Genomic DNA, 27,989 nt, shown 5'->3' with positions numbered 1-27,989 from the left:
AACCGACACAGCTACACCCTTAGTTGAATCGATCAACATCATACAGTGCATGAACTCCAATACCCGAAAGCCCTCAACCTGTGATAAATCCAATTTATGGAGCCTGGCACAATCAAGGACCAGCTTACTCAAAAAAAGTGAACCATCAGGTCATTAAAAACATTTGATTGAGAATCAAAGTAGCTATCCTTTACAAATTATTTTACCACTGAGAAATATCATATACATAAGCTCATCTTATGGTGCATTTGAATACCTCAGATCTCTAATTCATGGGGCCCCGCGTTGAGATCATGAGTAAAATAAACACTGACGGCATGTTTGCAATACCATTAGTGGATTTTCTCAAGATCACACCACTTTCTCAAGGTTAGTGAAACATGAGAAAAGTACAAGTTGTGATTGTGATGGTCTGCTATGATTGTTTTTACCTTGAATCTTGTGAAAGTTGGTCACAAGTTATAACAATCACAGCTTCTACTTTCTCAACCGTGATTGTTCACCTACCTGTGACCAAAGCAAACATGCCCGTAGAAATAGACACCATCATGTAGATTTCAGATTCACATGTTAAAAGAGATACACGGATCTCTGGCCTGATGGGGTAGGGTGGCATCAGGCCGGAAGATGCGTTTATCTCTAGTCCTAAAATCCGAGGCAATCAATCGCACCCGCATTTTATGCAGGAACCACCGCACCGTCCAGAGAGGGTGTGTCATCCTCTCCGACGGTGCTCTCCTGACTCTCTTGATTCTTCTCCTCCTCTACCTGGAAACCCTCCCGAAACAGGTCATAGTTTGTTGGTTCTTTTGACTTGAAAGGGCGCTCCCCAAGCACCCTCACCAAGTCATCCTGGTGCAGAACCTCCTTCTCAAGCAGCAGCTCTGCTATCTGCATCACTTGCTCCTTGTGCTCTTCAATCAGCGCCAATGTACGCTTGTAAGCTTTGTCTGCCCATTCACGTACCTCGTTATCAATCATCGCTTCCGTCTTGCTGCTGTAAGGCTTCATCATTTCGATTGAATCTTCCCTTTGCGGAAATGAGAGAAGCCCCACTTTGTCACTGAAACCATAAACAGCAACCTGAGCATATGTCATCTTGGTCACCTTCTCCAAGTCATTTTGCGCACCAGTTGAAATCTTCCCTATGAGAACCTACAAGCAAGAACACCTATATAAGTTGTCTCTCTTTGAGCAAGCACTTGAAATGACTTTTTTTTCCTTTTCTGGTTATATATGGTCAGAAGACTAAACCCAAAAGCAAGGGTTTTTGAAATTCAGCAGATGCACATAGAGGATGGCACGAGTACATTAGAAATATACGAGACAAGAATGTGAACAATTTCATTACCAGGATATTTTCCATCACCTTGAGCGATGTTTGGATGCACCCATTTATCTAGATAAATGAGATAAGATGGGATGTTCTATTATAGAGCATAATGCAATTTCTCAGCTTATGTTTATCTGGATAAGTACGGACATCCAAACACTAAGAGAAAATTTCCATTAAAATGGTTTTCCAGTTGAAAGAGTATAATTTTCAACATAGCCAGCAAAATTATTGCTCTTTCCCCCAAATAACACTTTCAAAATGCCACTACTCGCTCCCTTTGTGACAAGTATAGCTAAATTTAATACATTAAAAGACACAAATAACCAGTTAAAATATCTGAAAATGATTTTTATTTATTAATATAACCTATCAATAAAGTGTAAAAGTCCTTTTTCTTTTCAATTCAACTAGCTATTCTGTAAAGCTGTTGATTAAATGATAACAATGAATACGTGAATGATTTTAGACTAAAAATCAATGTTGAGTACAATCTTAATTAAGGAACAAGAATCTGATTAGCAGATAAATGGAGACAAAATATTTCCATGTTAAACAAAAAACAAAAAGAAAAATTAGCAGAGAAATTACAAAGTTCAATACGAATTCTCAATGCAAATTATGTAGAATTAAAAAGCTTATGGCTAGTGGCAAATACTTTACATAATACTGGTGTCAAAATATAAATCAAAGAAAATAAAACAGGGCATACCTGTTCAGATGCACGACCACCAAGAGTCATGCAAGTCATGTCAAAGAGTTGTTCTTTCGTCATCAGGAGGTTCTCATTTGGTACATATTGCGCAAATCCCAATGCTGCACTACCACGAGGGACGATTGTGACTTTAAGCAGAGGTTCTGCATGCTCCAAAAACCACCCAGCAACAGCATGGCCTGATTCATGGTATGCAACAGTTCGGCGTTCTGATTTACTGATTACCTGAAAATTCAACAACATCAACTTCCACCAGGGATTTCATAAATATCTTTGTGTTTGTTATGTGCGCACAAACTCAAATGGTAAACTATGCACTTATTTAAAGCAAATCACCAGAAAAGTAAAGAAGGCACGACTCCAGTCAAAGATAATCATCAAGCAATAGGAATTGGAACACTGAACACAATTCTAGAAAAAAAATACAACCATGAGGGCATGAATTTAACTCTGCCAACCTAACAAGTTGCAATAGCTTCAAATAAAACACTTAAATCAATATTCATAAACGTGGGTACACACCTCAGTATGAAGCTTTAAAGAAAGAGAGATGCAGAAACCGGTTACACAGGCAGTTGTAACTTCTAGACACCAACAGAATTTAGAAGGTATTACCTACCAGCATACAATAATCCAAACGTTGAAAATGGCATATTCCAACTGCATCTAGCATGGTGGTCTAAGCACATATAGGAGGAAATTAACTATTTGGAGATTCCTTAAACTGGTGAACAAGGTGCCAACAACACACTTCTCTAACTAAAAGGTAAGTTATGGAACTTAAAATTTTCATTTCATATCATGCAGCACCAAAAGGATTTTTTCCTACATGGAAAACAGTCACCATCCCATCTATATGGACTATGCAGATACTAGCCCCCAAAACTGAAAGCCCAAATGTAGGCCAAGATAGAACTTAGATTCAGAGAAACTAGTTAGTGATATCATATAAAAGTTGAGCCAATTGTTCAAACAAGTGCTGAAATCCACAAACCTTATTTTTCTTCTCCAGACCACCAATTATCCTATCGATAGCAGCCTCAAAATGTTCCATGGTGACCTGTGAGACCTCATTCCTTGCAGCGATAAGAGCACCTTCATTACAAACATTAGCTATGTCTGCTCCAGAAAACCCAGGTGTAAGCGCAGCCAATCTCTGAGAATAATATGGTGGGCTGTTATCAAGCTTTATTTTCTTCAAATATATCTGAAATATCTGATTGCGTCCTTTGATGTCAGGTTTATCAAGAGTTATTTGGCGGTCAAATCGTCCAGGCCTTAAAAGAGCTTTATCCAAGATATCTGGCCTATTAGTTCCAGCAAGAACGACAACACCAGAAGTTGTTCCAAATCCATCCATTTCTACAAGCAGCTGATTGAGAGTACTCTCACGTTCATCGTTGGAACCAGTGAAACCTCCACGTCCCCTTGCTCGGCCAATTGCATCAATTTCATCAATAAAAATTATGCTAGGAGCACATTGTCTAGCTTCTGCAAACAAGCTCCTGACCCTGGATGAGCCAACTCCTACAAACATCTCCATAAAATCTGAACCAGAAATGGATAGAAATGGTACACCTGATTCCCATGCGGTTGCTTTGGCAAGAAAAGTTTTTCCTGTGCCAGGAGGACCAACTAGAAGAGCACCTTTTGGAATTTTAGCTCCTAATTCCTCGTATTTCTTTGGATTTTTCAGGAAATGCACAAATTCCATGATCTCTTGCTTTGCCTCATCACAACCAGCTACATCTTTGAAAAATACCTAATCCGACCAGAGATGCACAAAGTATTAGAAGTCCTTCAGAAAACTAGAGCCATTTGAAAGAAAAAAGCCACACAAAGAAAAGCTGATTGAATCTGCTAGTAGTGAAAAACATGTTGCACAAAGGATCACACAATCAACAATAAGAAAGAGGCAAAATCACAACAGGGTTCCAAGTGGTAGGATCTCCCTCTCCATATCATGGCAGTGAAAGAAAACCAATGAAGAGCCAGAAAGTAATGTCCTGTATATACCTTGTTCTTGGAATTCTTGTCCAATTTAGTAACATGAGCTTTTCCAATGTTAAATATTCCACGGCCACCCTTTCCACCAGTACCACCAACGCCAAATCCACCAGGCATTCTTCTTCCAAAATAAAATAAGGTTCCCAGCACCAAAGCTGTAGGAGCAAATTTTAGCAACTCTTGATACCAAACCACTTCAGAGATATAAGTTACAGGAATATGGTCATGGGAGTCTATGCCTAGCACTTCCTGGGCTTCCTCCAGCTTCTCCTCAAAGGATTCAACACTACCAATATTAATGTAATACTTATAATGGCTAGTATTTCCCCTACTAGCAGGAGTGTCAGTTGTGTATCCCAGTATATCATCATCCTTGGTTGGATTTTTAATGGATGGAGAACCCTTGACATACACTTTTGCAACTGATTTGTTGGAAACAACAATATGGTCCACCAAACCAGGTTCTAGAAGCTTGTTTTTGAACTCTTGAAAACTTATCTGTGAAAATAAAAGCATCAGGCATCGAACATCAATTTTAGCAAAATAAAAATTTCCACTAATTTAAAGAAAGTGGCATATGTGGAATTAAAGTTAAACCCAAAAGAATAAAAAGATCTCAGTTTCCAATGTATACAAAATTTATCAGAATACATATAACAAACATGTGAACAAGCAAATGGATAGGAAAGCAACATATTGATTTGGTGAAATATAATCTACATTATCTTACCTCCCCCCACACACACACCATCTATTCCCCTGGTTTAACCTCTTTCTCTCCACATCCCATTGGCATCTTCTACAAGGTTTCACATGCCTATTTGCATTATTCCCAGTTCATTCTCAAAGTATGTATGACATTAAGGGTGTGTTTAAATGTAAAGGATTCCCCTGAGAATCCTCCTCCAAGGTCCCCTTCTAGAGCTCCTGCATTTCAGGGACTTCCACAGAATCTGAAGGTTCCATCAAATTAAAAAAAAAAAGACAGAATAATAAGGATTGAAGGGTGAGCCAACAAAAAAATGCATGACCACCTAGCCATGTGGTTTCATATTTCCCATTTTTGACTGGCCCAAGATAATTTTTTCCACGTCAAAAGGGTTCAACATATTCTTGAGATCAAGAGGATTCTTATTTCAGACTCTCTATCCAAACAAACCCGAACTATACCCTCACCCTTTACTGGTTATCTATGTCACGTAGGCATGACTACAGGTATGAAGGGTACACCATGGGGATTTCTAAAAGTGTGGGTAGTGCAGGCATATCTGTGTGGGTTTATGTTTACACGTGCACGCGCGCAAGTGTGTGAGTAAAATCAAGATTAATGTTGTAGGTTTGGTCTCTCTATCATTTGCTTGATGCCACGTGCATTACTTCCTAAATAGCTTATTTAACACCTTTAACCCAAGAGGAAAATGTAAATGCCATTTTAAGAAAAACATTTATTGTCATTTCCAAAATGATGGCAAAGAAAATTAAATTTGCATTGTACAGCCCCAACTTCAGCTTTAATATACATAGATGATACATGCATACATTCATTAAGTTCATTCATACATACATTCACATGTGTGTATTTACATTCACACATATATCATATGTATGTATGTGTATTCCAATAGGTTTGATCATGGCCAATAATTTATCAGTTTCATTTTCTGAAGAGGGTTAAGAACCAACAATATATGTTGCATAAAGGTTTTGATGGTTCACAAATCACCCAAAGTGTCGAGCTGGATTCAAGGGGTCTAGTTTCAGCTTTTGGTGATCTGATATACTCAAACCAGCAGCATACCAAAATAAGCTATCAATGTTCAATGTCCCAGTATACACAAATTAAGAAGTGGGCAACCAGCAAGATGTATTTTACACTTTTATATTTCCTGACCAGAGAATTGAAAAAAAAAAGGAAAAAAGTATTGTATCACAATCAATTATATATTTTAAAAGTATTATGTACAAGGGAAATTTCAGAATAGTGTACTCACATAGCTCAAAAGTCAAAACAGTTCTGTTTAACCAAATAAAAAATAATGACAAGTCAGTAACATTCTACAAGAAAAGGAAAAAAGAGAACGTTAAGCATGCCAAGGTTCCACTAAGTGGTGCAACCCCACAGTTTGGGCTTTTACAAGGAAGCTTGATGGTGACACTTTCTCCACTGTTTTGGCCACATCTAACATATTTCCTAAACATGAAACTAAAATTTACTGAGTTGGAAAAACTCAACTCCTACCGATCGTGGGAACCAATAGAGCCTGAACAACATTTAGCATAGCTTAGGTTAATCAAATCCACACTGCCTAAAAAAGGAGCAGAGCAACACCAAAAAGTTCAAATAGGTAACATGCCAAAAGAGACTAAAAATTGCACTCACCTGCCTTTGATCATTAGGACCAAAAGAAAAAGATGAAAGCATCAATCCAAGAAGCAAAAGTGGTGCAAGGTAATTTTGAGATTGCTTCACATAGCTGTCATGAAAATTTCCATGCTCATCTGCATTAGAGTCGTCTGTTGAAAAGGAATAAAAAAATGTACTAAAGAAACTGATTTTCCTAATAGCTCTACAAAGAATATATTCAGCATATTTACACATAAATTAAAGAATAACTAACATTTGCTACATCAAACAAATAAACAGAAGTTCACAGGATGACAATGACCGAGACAAGAAAAAGATCCTTTTAAGGAGGTCGATGGACAAGAGTTGGTTTCTGGTAGGGTGGAATCAAGTGCCCCACATTTTTTCCCTATTCCACTGAGCAAACAACTGTAGACTTTAACGGCATAAGAAATCCAAATTATAGGCCGGAGTTGGATGGCTCTTGTTTAATTTCATCCATCCCAAAGGCTGTAATTGGTGATCTGGAAGGAACTGATATGTTGTTTCTGCTTAATTACACAACCATATTCATCAAAACATGCCGCAGGCATAGCATTTCATTTTGTTTGAATATCATTGGATAGTATATCCTACCCTAAAAAGATTAACAAAACACTGATTGAGATTTCATTGAAACACCTTGTGCACCTATTGTAATGAAATGGGAAATAGAATGCAAGATAATGCCTCTTATGGGCTTACAAGAAGACTACATCAAATAGCACCAAGACCACTTATGGGTCAACACTTAATCACATACACATAGGCCACACAAGGGCCAAGAGCACATATAAAAATATAGGAATCAGTATTGCAAAATGCTTGAGAAAGCATTAGATTTACAAGAGGAATACCTCCATTTAAACACAACAAGGGGCCATAAGGCCATTCGGATCTAGCCATTGGGGAGGTCCCAATGACTCTATGGACTCTTTACATTAATGCCTTAATGAAAAACAAAATCCTAAGTTTGTACAAAAAAGATAAAAAAGACTGTCGTGACCCTAATAGGCACAACCTATTACATGACTTGTGAAATGATGAAAATACCCTTAATGGGTATTTGTCTATTACAATGAAATAAGCGCGCGCGCACACACACACACACACGTGTGTGTGTGTATATATATATATTAACACCCCCCTCAAACTCACGGTGCCACAACCGAAAGTTTGCCAAAGAGAAATTGAAATCTCGGTGACGGAAGTGTTTTAGTAAAGAAGTCTGCCAATTGATACTCATATGGTACATATGGCAATCTAATGTTCTTCTTTGACATAATGGCAATCCATTTCAATGTGTTGAGTCCACACATGAAAAGTGTAATTGCTTGTGATGTAAACTACACTTTTATTGTCACAACATAATCTTGAGAGTTCTACTACGTGAACTCTTAAGTCTTCTAGTGATTGCTTCAACTCAGAGGTAATGGTTGTCATAGCTTGGTATTCTACTTCTGTAGAGAATAAAGACAATTTTTGTTGTTTCTTGCATTTTTATGAGATCAACGAATTTCCTACAAAAACACAAAATTTTGTAGTTGAGCAACGATCATTCACATCTCCTGAGCATGCTTAAATTGACTAGCAGAGTAGATAGCATGCGCAATATCAGGACAAATGATAGAAAGATAAGATAAAGCTCCAATCATCTGTCTGTAAGGAGTTGGATCCTTCAGAGGTTCTCCATCATCCTTTTTCATCTTGGCGTTGACGACTTCTAGAGTATCAACTCATATTTTATATGAAAGTCCTGGTCGTTCTATGATCTCTGTTGCATACTTAGTCTGTGACAAAAAAGTAACCACGAGGCTATGTCACATAGGTGCGTGTGCGGCACTTTAAAAAAACTTGGGTGCGGGGGTGCGGAAGGGTATATATATATATATATATATATATATATATATATATATATATATATATATATATATATATATATATATATATATATATATATATATATTAACAGTAACACTAATGAAATAAAAACAATTAACAATCTACAATCCTATTCTTTTGTCTTCACATCAGCACTATCCCCTCCTATTGTTAACAAAAGACCATCTACATAATCATACCTATTAAATTGGAAATGAACACATTTACACAAAAATACACACAACTAGATATACATGCACGCTCTAACACATACATAATGATAAATTTATGCACTCACTAACAATGACAGAACAAACCCCAAAAGCAAAGAGAAGAGGGGGAAGAGGGTTCTAATAAAAGCCATCAAAAGAACAAAAACACCAAAAGTTTAAACACATTATCAATGTGTCCATCAAAAGTTCAAAACATAAACTCCACAATTAATTGAATAAAAACATATACAAATGCAAATGTGACTAAGCCACCATAGGCCGATAATAATCACAACGATATCGATCGTGATCGATGACCACGATCGCAATCGATCACGATCACATAGATCGCGTAAACCATCCCAGGAATGTAACCCAATATCGTCAACAACAAACATATACAGAATTCCACCTGCATTCACAAATATTCACCACCAAAGAAAAAGATAGGAATTAATGGGACAAATTCTTAAGAAAATATGGCAAAAATATTCCCAAGAAGACACTCAAAAATTGGGGAAAAAGAATTCTGAAAAATTAAGGAAAAAATTGTGGGGTGTTTACCCTGCATCCATGCCTGATGAATACACCCAACAGCGGGATCAAGAGGGCAATTAGGACCTCAAGGAAAGTGAGAACCCTTTGCCTTCTTTCTAGAACCACCCTTTGCCCTTCTAGACCAAGGAAACCCAGAGGGGAGGAGGAGTCCTCACGGACGACAAGGGAGCACAAAAGATTTGGATTTCCTTATTTAAAGGCCAGCCCGACCCGATAAGATGCTGGGTTACCGACTTGTGCAGAACCCATAAAAAGAGAGAGATTTAAGGAGAGATTGAGAGAGACATACCTTGCAGTCGCCATAGTCATCGAAGGAGGAGAGCTCGGGTTAAAGGAGAGTCAGAGAGGAGAAGGGGAGGCATCAAGGTCAATTTTTTTCCCTAATCCCCTGCCTAGCCCTTTTCATCATTTTTTTGGGTCCAGATCTGGACATTTATGACCCTAAGTGTGTTGACTACACCCAGGGTCAGCTTGACCACACCGGGTGCTGCACCCGCACCCGAGTCCCATCACGTCAACACGGGTGCGACACCCTGTTGATCGAATCCCTGTGACATAACCACAAGGTTAATAAGTCACTTCAATTCCAAGAAAGTATCGTAAAAAACCAAAAATTGTCATATCAAAGTTAGCTTTGAGAACATCTTTGATATGACTAACTCCCTACTTATCACCTCCTGTGATAATCATGTCATCAACATAGAGTAGTAGTATTACCATGTCTGCATTAGAAGACTTAACAAACAATGTAGTGCCAACATAACAAGATTTAAAGCCAAGTTGTGTCATCATACTATTGAATCGATTATACCAAGCCTTTGGAGCTTGTTTTAAACCATACAAAGTCTTGCGTAACCGAAAAACCTTTTCATGTGCTAATCCTAATCCTATTTGGGGTTTCATGTAAACTTTCTTATTAAGGTTACTATTTAAAAATGCATTGTTAACATCCATTTGAAAGATGACCCATTTTTTAATCGAGGCAATAGAGATAAGAGTTCTAACAGTGATCATTCGAGCAACAAAAGTAAATGTTTCATCATAGTTTACTCTATACTCTTGACTATATCCATTGACTACAAGTCAGCCTTTATATCTCTCTAATGTCCTATTACTTTTGGTTTTAATCTTATAAACCCATCTACACCCTATGGTTTTCTTTCCTTTGGGTAATGTTTAATTTTTTCAAGTTTTTGCCTTTTCTAAGGCTTCTAAGTCATCATTCATGGCTCTAATCCACTCTTAGTGATTTTTAGCATCATTATAACATGATGGTTCTACATATGAGTGGATGACCATTAGACAAGCTCTATACTTGGGTTCAAAGAAGTAATATGACACAAATCTACTAAGAGCTTTGAAAATCCTCATGGATTTTCTAATACTAGAGAAATTTATGTCTTGGTTTTGAGAATATTTTTCTAGAGCACATAGAGGGTGGTCTTTGGTATGTTGAGTATAGGTTTGAACTTCATGATGAGATTGGTCTGTCATCAAGATCTTCATTCTCATTCTCATGTGCATCATGAGTGTCCTCATTGTCACTTTAATGCACATCAAGAATATCATTATTATTATAATCAACAACTTTATCAAGATTATTGGCAAGATCAAAAAGAAAAGAACAATCACAATGTTCTTTGATTTTATCTTTATCAAAAACATTTTTATTTTCAAAGAAAGTAACATTTCTTGAAACATATAGTTTGTCCTTTCTAATTTCATATCTATATCCTTTTTGGTTTTAAGCTATGTCACATGGGTGCGGGTGCGGGTGCGACACGGGTGCGGCACAATTTTAAAATTTTTGGACACGGGGACTCGGCAAAAAAAAAAAAAAAAAATATATATATATATATATATATATATATATATATATATAATTTTATTTTATTTTATTTTTAAAATGCCACAGGTGTCTGTGCACAGTCACAGACTGTGACTGTGCACAGGCACAGCACTGTGCACTGTGCACAGGCACAGACTGTGCACAGGCACAGCACTGTGCACAGTCACAGACTGTGCACAGTGCAAAGACTGTGCACTGTGCACAGTGACAGACTGTGCACAGTCTGTGACTGTGCACACTGCAAAGACTGCACAGTCACAGTGCCTTTTTTATATATATTTTTTTAAATAAAAAATATAAAAAATTAGTTTTTAGGGACATTTTTGGACTCGGTCAAAGTTGACCGAGTCCAAAATGTGGACGGACTCGGCCTGGACTCGTTGACCGAGTCCGACTCGGCGTTGACCGAGTCCGGGCCGAGTCCGAAGCCGCACCCGAGTCCGCACCCGTGTCGGGGCGTGCCGACTCGGGTGCGGCACCTCCTTAGCCGAGTCCGTGTGACATAGGTTTTAAGCATATCCCCAAAAAACACAAGGAATACCTTTAGCAGAAAGTTTGTCATTTTTGTTGGTAAGGACAAAGCATTTACAACAAAAAACTCTTAACCTTTTATAATCGAGAGGAGTCTTAAATAATTTTTCAATAGGAGAAATTTTTTTAATAGTATTTGAAGGCATTCTACTTATCAAATAAACCGTTGTAAGGGCGGCTTCAAAAACATTTTTTTATATAAGAAGTGTTCTAGTAATCTCAACAATATGTCTATGATTCCTTTCAGCTAGTCCATTTTGTCGAGTAGTATAAAGACAAGATTTTTTATGAATAATTTCATGTAAATCAAGATAATTTTTTAAATCATTTGATAAAAATTTTCTTCCGGAGTTGGATCTAAAAACTTTAATGTTGTCTTTAAATTGAGTTTTGCATAATGATAAAATTTTTTAAAACAACCAAATACTTCATATTTGTGCTTAAGAAAATATATGCAAGTGTGTCTACTATAATCATCTACAAAAATAACATAGTATGATACTCCTCATTTGGACATAACCGGAGCTAGTCCTCATAGATCTGAATGCACTAGCTCAAATGTTTTTTAGATATGAAATGACTCTGTCCAAATTGTAAGGATTTCAATTTACCAAGAATACGATCTTTACACTAAATCATTTTCTTTATAATTTGAAAGAAAATGAAACAAATGTAATTTTGACATACTAGGATGTCCTAGTCTTTTGTGTCAATTTTTTATATCTTTCTTTTTTACAAAATTACAAAAAATATGTTTTGATAATTCAAGATTGTCCATAACATATATATCTCCTCTTCTATGGCCTCACTCAATCAGCTTCTCAGACTGGAGATCCTATATCAAACAATCATTAGACAAGAAAAAAATTTTGCACCCATGATCTGCTATTTAGGAAACAAATAGGAGATTTAGGTTTAATTTTGGTACTATTCGGAAATTAGGTACATGAAAAGTTTGATATTTTGCAAAGTTCTAAAACTTTTGATTTTTAAAAAAGTTTCATGTCGGTTGAAACATAAGAATCATTTGGATTTATATGGCATTCGGATAGTATAAACTCATTTGGAGTCATGAAAAGAAGCTCCAGAATCAATAATCCAAGAAGTCTTATCGGGATCAATACATCACTGGAGAAAGAAGAGGCTTAATTTTTTAACAATGGTTGTAGTGCCTCCATGAGTTGTGCAAGGACATTGAGCCAACATTTTCAAGAGATGGTCTCACGGAAGCCACTTTCTTCTCCTCTCTTCGATATTCACTTCTCCTCTTTGGGCAAAAAGGCTTGATGTGACCCAATTCATAGCGAAAGTGGCATGTCAATTTACCACCCTTCTTGTATTCAGTCATTTTTTTCATGATCATTGGAATTTCTCACATAATCATTAGAGCTCCTTCTAAAATAAGGGAGCTTGTAAGCCCTTATGTGATTTTCAGGTCATGACATAGCAAGAACCGACTCTTCACCCTTAGTAGAAGAAGGTTTTTTCAACCTAATCTCCTTCATAATTAATTCTTTAAGAGTTTCAACTATGGTAGGTACACCTTCTCTACGAAGAAGAGTCGATTTGGTCCCTTCAAATTGAAATGAAATGAGGAACTTCCAAACATGAACTTAGATCCGCATGAGAAGGTGTCTAAAAAGACACTAAAGCATAACCCTTAAAAAGGGTATAATGGAAAACAAAAGAAGAAATAAAAAATATTCTTTATTGATATGAAACACCAAATGCTTAAGAAGTATTGGAATTAAAATACAAGAGGGGATGCACCCCTTTATATACAAGTGGGAGAGGAGAGCTCTTAAGGAGCTCTCCTTGTAACCGTTGGACTAGTCCAACGGTTATAAATGTAACGGTTGGACTAGTCCAACGGTTAGATTATTAGTTAAGTTTCAAGTGGAACTTAACTAATAATGTAAGTCTAGTTCTATTAGAACTAGACTCTCAAAAAGCTAAAAAGAAAATAGCAAAAAAATACAGAAAAATAAAAATAAATTTACATAAATATATATATAATATGAATATTATTATTATATATATATATATTTTGTTAGAAAGTGGTTGGAATACATTAGGTTCAATAAAGAACTCATACACATGCACATGAAGTGCGAATAAACCCATTAAAGGGAACAACACAAGCACATAATGTGCTAACACATAAACCCACACAAGAAGCAAAAATATGACATAAAGTCATAAGTTGAATATTATTGAAGAAGAAGGAAGAAGGGGGTATAAACCCCATACAATGGAGCATAAGCTCCTCCAAGGAGTAAAGAATACAAAGGGGGAGACCCTTATTTATAACACCAGAGAGGGGCCACCAAGGGGGCTCCCAAAGGAGTCGTTGGGGGCTCCCCAACGACTCTTTGGGGAGCCTCCCTAGGTGGCGCAAACCACAAAAAAGGGAAAAATAAAAAGAAAATTAAAAATAAGATTACAAACATATTCCAAATGGAATATGTGTAAAAACTGCGAAATGTCTAACTACCCCTATGCCTATAAATAGATAAATATATATTTTATATATATAATTAGGATAATACATATGCATATATACCATATATGAATATGTATTATCCTTTATATATATAAAATATATATAATATTACAATTGTCGAATGATACATTTTAACACCCCCCCCTCAAGCTTTGCGTGGGGGAACGAAAAGATTGAAGAAAGCAAGAGGAAGAATCTCAAGGCTTCAAGAGCCTTCACTACGAATGCCATTGTAAATGTCTCCCTCTAATGTCTTTAACGATGAGCACCTTCTATGATCTATCCAAGGTACTTCTTTTCCTCTTATCTTCAAGATCTTGAGGAACAACAACAAAGAACAAGTAAAAAATATCTTTGCACTTTACTAAAAAAGGAACATTCCTAACAAGGTGCAAAATTTATGCATAATAGGATAATTACTTTAGCATGAAAAGAAAAATTAGAAAACCAAAGTTTTCAAAATCATATATCATGTTTAAAGAGTGAGCGGAAACATATTGCAAGAATGCATAATGCATTCATAAGGTCCAATATTGGACAAACACAACCCCATAATGGGGGAATAACAAAATAGTCCACCAAGAGACACCACAATAATCCTACGAAGAGGCATAAGCAACATATACTTTATTGAATGAGATCCTAAAAAGCCATAAAGAGCATATGCATATATTATCATGAAATGAATTAATACGTAAAGGAAGCATTAATGAACATGCTTCAAACATGTAATGAAGTGCCAAACAAGAGAAACGAAGTCTCCAAGCATACTTTAGACAAAAATAAACACAAGAGTTCACAAGGTTTTAAATCCATTTACGAGGCAAAACGAATAGTGTTATTTGAGTAGAGAATCTTACCCATTTAGGAAAATCTCACTCAATTGACAAAAAAGGACACATTTTGCATACAAAAGTGACCAAAATACCATAAGCACTTAATATATAGATTAAATGCCAAAAATTCAACTTTATTTTAAAATATGCATATCAAAAATATGATTCACTTGAATAGCTTAAAACACAAGTCATGAATGAAATTTTGCAAATTTCAACAATAGTTCATCCATTACAAACAACTACCTCATTAGTCCTCCAAAACCCATAAATCAAGTGTATAAGCTACTAGATCAAGAATATAAATATAATGCCATTAAAGGCCAAAGACACACACAAAGGTGTGCAAAAGAACCTCTTGTCTACATGTAATAATACTTGAAATGAGTGCATCAACGACAAGAACAAGAGAATACACGCCAACATGGACCAAAAGCATCTCTTGTGTCTACGTAAAAATACACTCAAAACCAAGTATGTTCAGCTACTAGAACAAGAGTAACAAGTCAACCATGGGCTAAAACACAATACATCTCTTGTCTACATAAGATGACACTTGAAATGAATGAAATAAGCCAACCATGGGCATACATCTCAGCGACTAGAGCAAGGACACAAATGCCAACATGGACTAAAAACATACACCATGGTGTGAATCAACGTCCTTGTCTACATATAATAACACTCAAGACAAGTGTGTTCAGCTACTAGACCAAGAGAGCAAAAGCCAACAAAGGGCTACCAACACACAAAGGTGTAATAAAATTCTTGTCTACATATGATAACACTTAGATAAAAGGCATAAAAGGAGAAGACTTTTGAGGTAATCAAACTTGTAATGACAAACATATATATAAATCAAACCTTGAATCAATAGAACAATATTCTTCAAAAAGAATACCTATAAAAAATAACATTTTGGAATAAACTATGTAAAAGTATCTTCAAATAGAACAATATTCTTGAAAATAAATGTGTGAACATACGCACACCAAAAACATATGGAACACTTGTGCACAAAAGCACAAAAACACAAATGTGCAAATGCACTCATAATTTTCATAAACAATGGAAGGTTGGGCAATAATCCCTAAAACCTTGATTTCAATATATGTTAAAACATTTTAAGGTTTCAAACATCATATATCCATCACATTTATATATAAATAAGAGCATCCATAAGATCAATGGCCAACATCAAACTAGTGACACACTCATATACCAAATCATTCTAGAGTCCCAAGGTGCCCATAACTCACCTCAACCCCCATCTATAATATGGTAAGTGAACAATCTAAAAAGACATAACAACGAGTGTCACACTCATAATTAAAGATCATATACCAAATCATTCTAGAGTCTCAAGGTGCCCATAACTTACCTCAACCACCATCTATAATATGGCAATTTGGACAATCTAAAATGATATAACACGAGGTGCCCATAACTCACCTCAACAAACATCTCTAATAAAACAATAATAAGGCCAAAACAATGATGCATTAAAGAAACATGTGATGGACAAATATAAATGTCACAAAAAGGCAATAAACACTTTAGGAATCATTTTTCAAAGAAAAGAGGACCGATTAAAAAATTGAATCAAAGGTCCAATATAATCAATCACAATAATATGCTTTATAACAACAATTTTGCATAAACATGAATTATGCTTAATCTTCAAAAGAAGTCATTTATACAAAAAAGACTTATTATGCAACTAACACAATTATGAAATATTAAGCAACATCATGCGTAAGAACCGATTTGGAATAATCAAAAAGTAAAAAACAAGCCTCAACTATGATAGATATAAAGTGCAATTAAATGCACACCAAATGATAATAGATGCACTTTTATGCAATGCAAGATTTTTAAATGACAATAATCTTGAATGAGCAAATAACAAACTTAGGCTAATATAGACATTCATAAAGATGGTGAAGTTTGAAAAAAACTTATGAAATCCACTATTGTAACTTAAAAAATGATGCTCACAACCAATCTCAAAAGATCCACAAAGGGTTACAAGTATTAATGAATCGTTGAAGGATATTATGCAAGGAAAAAGATACTCACAAACAATCTTCTCACAACAACCATGAAATCTTCATAAAAGAGTGTATACTCACAAGAAGATTATAAGGGCCGAAAGGCTCCTTAAAAAGAGCTCAAAACACACAAAATTCCCAAAGAAGGGGGAAACTCCACTAAAGTGAGAGAAATTCCAACAAAGAAGAATAATAGATTTGTTAAAAAAAACCTTATGATAAAGTAAGATTGTACTATGGCATAAATCTATAAAATTAAACATTTATTGAGGAAAAATTCAAAAGCTTTTGAGTTTTATCAAAAAACATGACTTAATGGATTATTACGAACTCCTAATGTAATAAGTACGCAACAAACATTAGTGAAGACCATAAATTTTATAATGAGACAAGCTCTTTAAATCAAATTGAAAAATCTTTTAAGAGTATAAAGATGCAAAGAAAATCACCATATTCCATAAGACTATTTTAAAACTTAATTCAACCGGAATTATATAAAAAAAAACTTTCTTAATTAAATGTTGCTCATATAAAAAGGACACATTGGGTAAGTGAATCAAAACTTATTAAGGAATTTAGCATTTTTCGAAAAACTACATCTCACAAACATTTTAATCTTAACATACCTTTCTTTAAAGACTTACCATATATAAAAGATATTCTTATAAACAAAGTTAGATTTAAAATATAAATTCAAGGCTCCAATGGTCATAAATCTTTACCGACCCATTAAGTTTTGAGCAATCATATATCTAATTTTTCGCCAAACAAGTTATCATTTTCAAATTTTTCAAAGAAAAACATACGAAAAAGTATGTATACGAAAAAGATTCAATAGAGTATCAAGTAACTCAAATTTTTATAAAAATACATAATGACAAAGAGTACACATAAAAAAACATATTAAATTCTTCATACAATACTTAAAGAAATAAAATGCATACCTAATAACTTTAAGAAAGAAAAGAGAGAGAAATAAATACTTCACCATTTTTCTTTAAAAATTTCTTGAATACCACGCTTCCCGATGCACCAAAGAGCAACTCGATCTCAACCTTGCTCTGATACCATGTTAGAAAGTGGTTGGAATACATTAGGTTCAATAAAGAACTCATACACATGCACATGAAGTGCGAATAAACCCATTAAAGGGAACAACACAAGCACATAATGTGCTAACACATAAACCCACACAAGGGGCAAAAATATGACATAAAGTCATAAGTTGAATATTATTGAAGAAGAAGGAAGAAGGGGGTATAAACCCCATACAATGGAGCATAAGCTCCTCCAAGGAGTAAAGAATACAAAGGGGGAGACCCTTATTTATAACACCAGAGAGGGGCCACCAAGGGGGCTCCCAAAGGAGTCATTGGGAGCCCCCAACGGTCACATTTGTGACCGTTGGGGGCTCCCCAACGACTCTTTGGGGAGCCTCCCTAGGTGGCGCAAACCACAAAAAAGGGAAAAATAAAAAGAAAATTAAAAATAAAATTACAAACATATTCCAAATGGAATATGTGTAAAAACTGTGAAATGTCTAAACTACCCCTATGCCTATAAATAGATAAATATATATTTTATATATATAATTAGGATAATACATATGCATATATACCATATATGAATATGTATTATCCTTTATATATATAAAATATATATAATATTACAATTGTCGAATGATACATTTTAACATATTTTACATTTTAACACTCACCCCTCAAGCTTACGGTACAATGAGCGAAAGTTTGTCTAAGAGGAAGTGAAATCTGGGAGCAGTGAGAGGCTTTGTAAAGAAGTCTGCTAACTAATATTCTGAGGTAACACATGGTAGATCAACTGTCCCATGTAGATATAACTCTCTGACGTAGTGACAATCAATTTCAATGTGCTTGGTGCATTCATAAAATGTTCTGTTGCTTGCAATGTAGATCGCACTTTTGTTGTCGCAGCACATACGTGAAGCTTGTGTTGCTTCTGCTCCCATATCAACAAGCAGGTGTCTAAGCCAAACTACTTTCATGGTCGTGGTTGTCATGACATGATATTCGGCTTTTGTGGACGAAAGAAAGACCTGTTGCTTTTTGCATCTCCACGATATCAAAGATTCACCTAAAAAGACACAAAAACCAGTGGTTGAGTGTCAGTTGTTGAGATCACCTCCCCAATTAGCATCAGTGTATGCAATTAAATCAAGGAAGTAGAAAAAAAAGAGCCCTCTCGAAAGAGAGGTCTTGCGGTATCTGATGATACGCAAAACTGCTCTCATATGAACAGATGTGAGAGCATGCTGAAACTAGCTTGCTGTGTGCACAGCATGTGTTATGTCTGGTAATGGATAGATAGGAAAGAGCTCCGACTAGCTGTCTGTAAGGAGTAGGGTCTTTAAGGAGTTCTCCATCATCAATCTTCATTTTTATATTGACAACTTCTGGAGTATCTACATTCTTATCATCGGTAATGTCAGACCTGAAAACAATATCAGAAGCAAATTTAGTTTGAGATAGTAGATAACCCCTAGGAGAGTAAGCAACTTCAATACCTAAGAAATATCTTAATAAACCTAAATCAGTCATTTCAAAATGAGATTTAAGAAGGTTTTTGATGTTTTCAACTCCCTGTTTATTGCTTCTAGTGACGATCATATTTTCCACGTATAGAAAAAGCACAATGATCCCTGCATTCCTTGCTTGATAGTACGAAGATGGTTCTTCATATGAGTGAATTAATGCAATAAATGCCCTATATGTGGGAGAGAAAGATTCATATGACACAAATTTTCCTGTAGGCCCTAGAACTCGGGATGACCTTCTGATTGAAATTTCAGAATATCTTTCAAGTGCACATAGAAGATTAGGCTCTCGTCGTCTTGAATATTGTATACTAGTATCTCTATGAACTTCTTCATTGTCAACATTGTAATCAAGGTCAATAATACCTTGATCATCATCAAAGTTATAGTCATGATCATATTCATCAGATTTTGATGTTAAATCGAACAAAAAGGAGTAGTCTGTGACTTCCTTTGATTTTTCAAAATCAAAGAAGCTCTCTTTTTCTAGAAAAGAAACATTTCTTGATACATATAACTTATTATTTTTTAAGTCAAAACACCTATATCCTTTTTTTATTTTCAGCATATCCTAAAAAGGCACAAGGAATCGCACGGGGAGAAAGTTTATCATTTTTGTCCATAAATATGAAACATTTGCATCCAAATACTCTCAGTCTAGAGTAATCTGGAGAAAGGTTCACAAGTTTTTTTATTGGTGTTATATTTTGCAAAGAAGAAGAAGGCATTCGATTAATCAGATAGGTGACATTCAAGGCAGTTTCTGCCCAAAAATCTTTTGGGACTTGATTTGCTATTAATAGAGTCCTAGTGGTTTCCATAATATGACGATGTTTTCGTTCTGTCAGCCCATTTTGTTGGGGTGTATATGGACAAGACCTTTGATGTGTGATGCCATGCAAGTTAAGGTAATTTTTAAAATCTGTGGACAAAAATTCTCCCCCTGAATCTGTGCGAAAGATGAAAATTTCATTTTGAAACTTATTTTTAACCATATTATGAAATGTTTGAAAGTATGAAAATACTTCAGACTTATGTTTTAGAAAGTAAATCCATGTATGTCTAGAATAATCATCGACAAAGATAACATAATAAGCAAATCCTCCTTTAGAAATTATTGGTGCAGGACCCCAAACATCCGAGTAAACTAATTCAAGTGGTCTTGAAGAGACAAAAGTTCTATAATCTTTTCATTTTGCCAAGAATACAATCTTTACAGGTAAATGTTTCAGAATTACAAAATTTTCCTAGATTTGAAAAATGTTGGATTTTGGCTATATGAGGATGACTGAGTCTTTTGTGCCACAACTCCAACTCATTTTTCTGAATGTTATAACAAAAAGCTTTCTTTGACATTTCCAAAAAATCCATGTAATAGAGTCTTCCTTCTCTATGGCCTTACCCAATCAGCTTTCCTGATTGGCGATCCTGTACCCAACAACCATAAGAAGAAAAGGAAATATTACAACCATGGTCAGATATTTGAGAAACGGATAATAGATTTAAATTTAGTTTGAGAATAAATCATACTTCTAGAACAAAAAATTTCTCAGTTTTATGGATTGTTTCAAAATTTCTTATTCCTTCTATTTCAAGAGAAGTTCCATCAGCTGTAAAAACTTTTGACACACTTGTTTTATTTTTAACACATTCAGATAAACTTTTATCATTTGGGGTCATATGAAATGAAGCACCAGAATCAAGAAGCCAAGGAAAGTTACCTGGATCGAAAGAAGATGAAGCAGCTGCCCCAGTCGAAGCTTCTGATGAGGAGGAAGCTCCTTTGATGAGAGGTTGGAGAATCTCCATTAGCTGGGCCATAGAGACTGGTGCATCTTGATCTTTGGGCTCCGATCCAGCAATCGCATCTCTCTTTTCTCTGAGCTCCTTAAGCTTAGGACATTGAGGCCTCTAGTGTCCCGGTTCACAACAATGATGACAGATAACCTTTTTCTTATCATAATCACCACCTTGGCGGTTAAAATGGGGTGGTCTATATGATCGTACATGATTCCCTGGTCTGGATACAGCAATAACATAATCATCTTCAGCCTTTGGAGTATATTTCTTGATTCTGTTTTCCTCCATAGTTAATTCCTCCATAGTGTCGACAATAGAGGGAACTTTTCCTCGATGAAGAAGAGTCGATTTTGTTGACTCAAATTCCGGTCTTAGACCATTTACAAATTGATAAAAACGATCCATATCAAGTTGTTTTTGTCGAAGCTCAATATCTTCTGGACAATGCCATTTTGGCTCTAGAATAGCCAATTCACCCCAAGTTCGGATAATTCATTATAGTATTCGCGTATAGTTTTGTCACCTTGGGTCGTTGATCTAATTCTTTCTTGAATATTGCACACATGTGCAATATCTTTTAGGGAATACATATTTTTGAGATATTCTCATGCCTTATCGGCATGCTCAAACTTGGCAAGACTAGAACATTTCTTTATATCAACGCTATTGATTAGCCATGACATAATTTTAGCATGCCCTATTCTCCATTCTTTTCAACTCTTTTCATAGTTGGCTAAGGCTTTGCTTTTTTCCCCTTTGGTCAAGGGAACTTCTTTATCACCTTCTATTTTGGTGAGAACAAGTTTAGGTTCTGAATCGAAACCATCTACTATGCCCCACAACCCTTTTCCCAATATGTGGGGCTTCATTATTGAAGCCTACATTACATAACTTGTGTCGTTTAGCTTCATGGGTATGATGGTAATTTTATCTTGATCATCCATCTTTTACAAAGGTGATAAAACAAAAAGAAAAAGAAATAAATAAGAGAAAGAGAAAGAGAGGGTAAGAGAAAGCAAACACGATATTTTGATGCAACGAGCCTTTCTTTTCTCTCTTTCCTTCAAAAGAGGCTTTAAAAACCCCAACCAAGGTGATAAAACACCTTTGCAAGCTTGGCACAGAAAACGAGGCAAGAAATCTTCGCGATGTAGGATGAACCACGCTTTGATACCATGAAATGAAATAAGGATCTTCCAAACATGAACTTAGATCCGCACGAGAAGGTGTCTAAAAAGACACTAAAGCATAACCCTTAAAAAGGGTATAATGGAAAACAAAAGAAGAAATAAAAAATATTCTTTATTGATATGAAACACCAAATGCTTAAGAAGCATTGGAATTAAAATACAAGAGGGGATGCACCCCTTTATATACAAGTGGGAGAGGAGAGCTCTTAAGGAACTCTCCTTGTAACCGTTGGACTAGTCCAACGGTTACATTATTGGTTAAGTTCCAAGTGGAACTTAACTAATAATGTAAGTCCAGTTCTATTAGAACTAGACTCTCAAAAAGCTAAAAAGAAAATAGCAAAAAAATACAAATAAATAAAAATAAAATTACATATATATATAATAATATAAATATTATATATATATATATATATTTACATTTTAACACAAATTCGGGTATAAGCCCATTAACAAATTGGTAGAAATGCTCTGTTTTGATTTGATTTTCACAGAGTTCTACGTCTTAAGGGCAATGTCACTTAGGATCTAATAAAGCCAATTCATTCCAAAGAAAAAATATTATAATATTCCTTAATGTTCATTTCTCCTTGGGTCATAGTTCCAACTTTATTTTGCACATTACATACATGAGTTATGTCTTTTAAATAATACATATCTTTGAGATACTTTCATGCATCGCTAGAAAAATCAAATTTTGCGAGACTTGAACACTTCTTAGTGTCAACGTTATTGATGAGTCATCCGATGATCTTGGAGTGACCCATCCTCCACTCTTTTCATTTGTTCTCATATTCGAAGACGACTTTAAACATCTCTTCTCCTTGGAGTGCTACTTCCTTGCCATTTTCAAGTTTTGTAAGCATGAGCTTTGGTTCTCTTTTGATGCAATCAACCAAACCCCATAGACCCGTTTTCCATATTTTGTGTTTACCTATAGATGTCCACATCACATATTTGGTATCTTTGAGTCTCATGGGAGTGGAGATGAAAACTTCGCTTTCATCTTCCATTTTTACAAATAAAGAGTATAGAGACAGAGAAAGAAAGAAAAATAGAAAGAGAGAAGGTAGAGTGGAAGCAGAATACTCTTTGGACACCACGAGCTCACGATCACATGATCAACGCTCTTACGTCCACACAAATAACTTCTTCAACCGATGGCTTTGATACCATGTAATGAAATGAAAAATAGAATGCAAGATAATGCCCTCTTATGGGCTTACAAGAACACTATATCAAATAGCACCAAGACCACTTATGGGTCAACACTCAATCACATACACATAGGCCACACAAGGGCCAAGAGCACATATAAAAATATAGGAATTTGTATTGCAAAATGCTTGAGAAAGCATTAGATTTACAAGAGGGAGAATACCCCCATTTATACACAACAAGGGGCCATAGGGCCATTGGGATCCTCCCCAACGGATAGAAATAGAGTCGTTGGGGAGGTCCCAATGACTCTATGGACTCTTTACATTAATGCCCTTAATGAAAAACAATATCCCAAGTTTGTACAGAAAAAGATAAACCCTAGCGGGCACAACCTATTACATGACTTGTGAAAGGACAAAAATACCCTTAATGGTATTTGTCTATTACAATGAAATAAGCATATATATATATATGCATCTCTCTCTCTCTCTCCGACAACTATCAAGGGCCCTCTAGTCAACCATTGCACTATAAGGACGTGAAAAACACATTGGAATCCACGCAATGAGGCCTTGGGCCATATTTCAAGATGTTATTTTATTCTTTGCATATTCACTCAGAGGTGGACACAAAAAATATGATATGACATTCCCTTACATGGAGGAAGGACAACTAATAGAGGGAGACAGAGATAAGAATGGAGACCAGGACTCGCTTTGTTGCACTTATGGCAGGAAAAGAATCATGAATCCAGAAACTATGTCACATGGATATGGCTGTGGATCTTGCAATATATTCATTTGTATGAAGTTTTCCAATATAACTAGTATCTAAGGGGATACTGTATGGAGCAAAAATGGAGCATCCTTAGGACATTGATCAGAAAGATCTCTTCAAAAGTGTCATATGCTATTCCTCATGTTTAGTCATCAGTTGGCCCGGGAAATATTCCACACAGACAGGCGCTGGCAGACAGGAGCCAGTTTTACTCCAGGTGCTAGCAAGCAGACTCAATCCAATATAATTTTGGCTTTTGACCTTTTCTTTTTTCCTTTCTTGGATAGTCTTTGTGACTGTGTGCGTCCTTTCACAGATGTTCCGCTTTGTCTCCTTAAAAATAAGAACCTGTCGTCGGAGCCACCCACAGTTTTCGACAATGATGTCACCATTCAAGAAAACAAATAGCAACAAGTAGGGATGGACACGAGCCGAGTTCGAGTCGAGCCGAGCCTGGGCTGTTCAAACTCGGATCAGTTCAAAATCACTTTGTCCAAGCTCGGCTCGAGCTTGGAGCCGAGCTTGTAAGAAATTGTCCGAACTCGGCTAGGTTCCGAGCTTGAGCCGAGCCAAGCTAAAACAAGACTTATTAAGAAAAAAATTGCGGAGGGATTTGATCCCCCGACCTCCTTAATGTTAACCAAGGGACCAATCATTAAGCCAAAACATGTCTTTGATTATTATTACTGAAAAAATTATATACATACTAAAAATTCTCAGCGAAAAAAGGTGCAAAAGGCAGGAATCGAACCCAACACATTCTTAATAAAGACCAACACCCTACCCATTACAGTAACAATGCAGTTCTGATTTTTTTTGCAAAGATATTTTATATATATGGGGTTTGCAACGATCCGAAGTAGTGATGGGAGTGTAGTGAAGCTTGGTGAGCACGAAATACCGGTGGATGATTCTTTCAAATATTTGGGATCTATCATTCAAAAGTATGGAGAAATTGATGGAGATGTAAATCATAGGATAAAGGTTGGGTGGATGAAATGGAAGAGTGAAACTGGAGTGTTGTGCGATCGTAGAATGCCATTGCGGTTGAAGGGAAAGTTTTATAGGACGACTATTAGGCCCGCTTTACTATATAGTAAGGAATGTTGGGCTGCCAAGAGACATCATATTAAAAAAATGAGTGTAGCTGAGATGGATGTGTGAAAATACAATAAAAGATAAAATTTGGAACGAGGAGATACGTAAGAAGGTAGGCGTTGCACACATTGAAAATAAGATGAGAGAGAATCGTTTACGGTGGTTTGAACATATTCGACGAAGGCCTAATGATGCTCCAATTAGAAGGATGGAGAAATAGGAAAATATATTAGTTAAAAGAGGTCGGGGTAGGGCTAGGAAGACATGGATGGAGGTGATAAGAAAGGATATGAATGCTTTGAACCTCACCGAGGACATGGCATTGGATAGAAATGAATGGAGGAGAAGGATTCATGTGGAAGACCCATAATGATTTTCTTTGTTGTTGTTGTTGTTTTATGTATTTTAAGTATCTTTTTTGTTTCTTTTATATTTTAAAAACTTTTCTAATTGTTTCTTCATATTTTTGCAAGAGAATTATTATAAAACCTATCATGCCTCATCTTTTTTATTATTCTTTATATTTTTCAAATTTTAAAACTTTCGATATTTTCCTGAGAAAAACTTTTGAAAAAAGAAAAAACTTCCGAGAAAAACCTTGCCGAGAACGGTATTGATGACTATGCTTCCAAGCCTGAGAAAGCAATTGGTTGTCGAGAAGATATGCACCCTTGATATTAGAAATGAAGAAACCAGGAATTTCTTCATTGCCTTCATTTGCAAGCAATCAAACAAACACTGACCCTTATTTTGTCTTAATTTGTATGAATTGCATAACACATAAAGTTTGGATGTCATATCGTATTCCAATTAGATGATAGACAGACTGTCAGAGCGTCCACTTCGTACCAACAATTTACCACTTTGAATAAAAAAAATCGTAAAGGAAACGGCACCCAACAAAGAAAATATATGGATGTAAAAACAAATCAAAATATAACAATAAAACGTATAAGTTAAACACCAGATATTTAATTCAACACCTAGCAATCAGCGTCAATTGAAAAGAAAGGATCTTTTCCATACCGAGAAAGAAAAGAAAAACTTTGATTGTGTTAAAAGAGTACCCTTAGACTCCGATTTTCTCTTCTCGTCTCCTTTCGGAATTTCTTTCTTATCTTTCGGATAAAAATTCTCATAATCTGCACAGAAAATGGTCTGATCAGATCCATACTTTTGAAACGAGCAAGAAAGGGAAATCCGCAAACATTAGACTTACTTTTCCTCTTCGGGGCTTCACTAGAGAATCCTCGCACAATTATCGAGTTCGCATTAACGAAACTGGTGAGACGGTGCGAGTTCTGAGACAACTTCTCCGCACCTCCAATTGACGTCAAAAAACCCCTTGTGAACCCTAATCCGGCATCCCTTCCGTGAAGATACACCGGAAGCCCCCCCAGCCGTGCCGATTCCGGCACCGGATCGCTCGGCAGCACGCAGCGGGCGTCATAACCAGCTAGAGAATTGGTCTAGAAGCAGCAAAAGAAACGCAGAGGCTAAACAAATCAACAGATACAGTGGGAGGAAAAAAAAAAGAATACCTGCAAAACGAATTACGGATGAAAAAATCCCACCTTTTCGATCCTGGAACGCGCAGACCTAGCGATCGAGCGACCGATCCTGAGGAAAATCATCCTCTGTCGCTCTCGAACATGAAATCGGGAAGCCGATAGGAGACGAGAACTCTGATTCCTAGGGGTTTTTGCTTCTTTATTATCGACGACCTTCTCCTTTCCGACGGGATTCTCGCCTCTTCTGAGAAATCGATTTCTACGGTTTTTTACGTTTTCCGGGGATTTCTTTTCCTTGGGATGCCCGGCGGCGGAAGCCAAATAGATGAAGGCGGAGAAGACGGGCAGAGTTAGAACTCAGCGGTCGCCGAACGAGAAATATCGCGCGAGCTTTAAGTTAGAGTAATTTTAAATTCGCACGTTAGTTTAAAATATTATTTATTCTAAAAATATCGCGTTTATCACGATATTAATGCAATAAAAACAGGTTTTATATTTTCTGAGGAACTTTAAATTTTTTATTTTCAATATTTCTATGGTGTTATTTTCAACAGAAAAAAATGAATATAACATTATTTTTTTGAAAGAAAAATCAATGAACGATATTTTTTACATTGTTTTAAAATGAACTACAAATCTGCACAAAAATGATTTCCTTGCATATATTTTATTTTTTGTTATTTATTTTTTATTTTGATTAATTAATTCTTGTGAGATTTTTGGAAAACTAAAGTGAAAAGAAAAATGTGTAGATCTCCTAAGAATTTCATAGAGTGCCAGATTAGATTTTGAGTTTGTTTATTAAAGAATAATTTACAAAAAGCTGACTTAGTGTTTCAATTATTACATTTAACTGCCTGACTTCACCAGTTATGTTTGAAAGACAGCTTGGTCTTCAATCAAAGAGAGGCCTTTTTTTATTTATTAAACAACACAAAAATGTCATTTTATAATTTAGCCAGTATTTGAAATGCACCCCAAGTGAATGGTTAGGTATAATAAATCAAACGTTTGGTGGACA

General features: G+C 35.8%; 1 protein-coding gene across 4 annotated transcripts; it reads right to left on the bottom strand.

Annotated features, from left to right (window-relative positions):
* Positions 1-148: 148 nt before the first annotated feature.
* Positions 149-27,595, bottom strand: LOC149823282 (ATP-dependent zinc metalloprotease FTSH 8, mitochondrial-like). 4 transcript variants are annotated; one of them, XM_090018752.1, is made up of 9 exons: positions 27,032-27,595; positions 26,677-26,926; positions 26,525-26,599; positions 6,436-6,569; positions 4,065-4,553; positions 3,627-3,810; positions 3,043-3,539; positions 2,046-2,273; positions 149-1,155 (listed from the first exon to the last, which is right to left on the bottom strand). In XM_090018752.1, exons 1-9 carry the CDS (start codon positions 27,089-27,091, stop codon positions 679-681), a joined length of 2,394 nt encoding a protein of 797 aa, XP_089874878.1. In that variant the 5' UTR covers positions 27,092-27,595; the 3' UTR covers positions 149-678. The 4 variants fall into 4 exon arrangements, with proteins under 4 accessions (XP_089874878.1, XP_089874876.1, XP_089874877.1 ...); XM_090018750.1 differs by having other exon boundaries at positions 3,043-3,810; XM_090018751.1 differs by having other exon boundaries at positions 3,043-3,810; positions 6,436-6,554.
* Positions 27,596-27,989: the final 394 nt, after the last annotated feature.

Source organism: Nuphar pumila, chromosome 10 (genome assembly GCF_984573655.1).
Source record: "Nuphar pumila chromosome 10, dmNupPumi1.hap1.1, whole genome shotgun sequence".
Classification (NCBI taxonomy): Eukaryota; Viridiplantae; Streptophyta; class Magnoliopsida; order Nymphaeales; family Nymphaeaceae; genus Nuphar; species Nuphar pumila.
The sequence above is the reverse complement of the archived record's forward strand: the minus strand, read 5'-3'. Positions and strand labels throughout refer to the sequence as shown.

Bases quoted from the DNA above. Each gene is read 5' to 3' on its own strand.
- LOC149823282 (XM_090018750.1), bottom strand. From the start codon at position 27,091: ATGATTTTCCTCAGGATCGGTCGCTCGATCGCTAGGTCTGCGCGTTCC. The intron at 4,554-6,435 runs GTGAGTGCAATT...TTATTTTCACAG, and splicing joins GTCCTAATGATCAAAGGCAG to ATAAGTTTTCAAGAGTTCAA. The intron at 1,156-2,045 runs GTATGCCCTGTT...TCTTGCTTGTAG, and splicing joins GTGGTCGTGCATCTGAACAG to GTTCTCATAGGGAAGATTTC.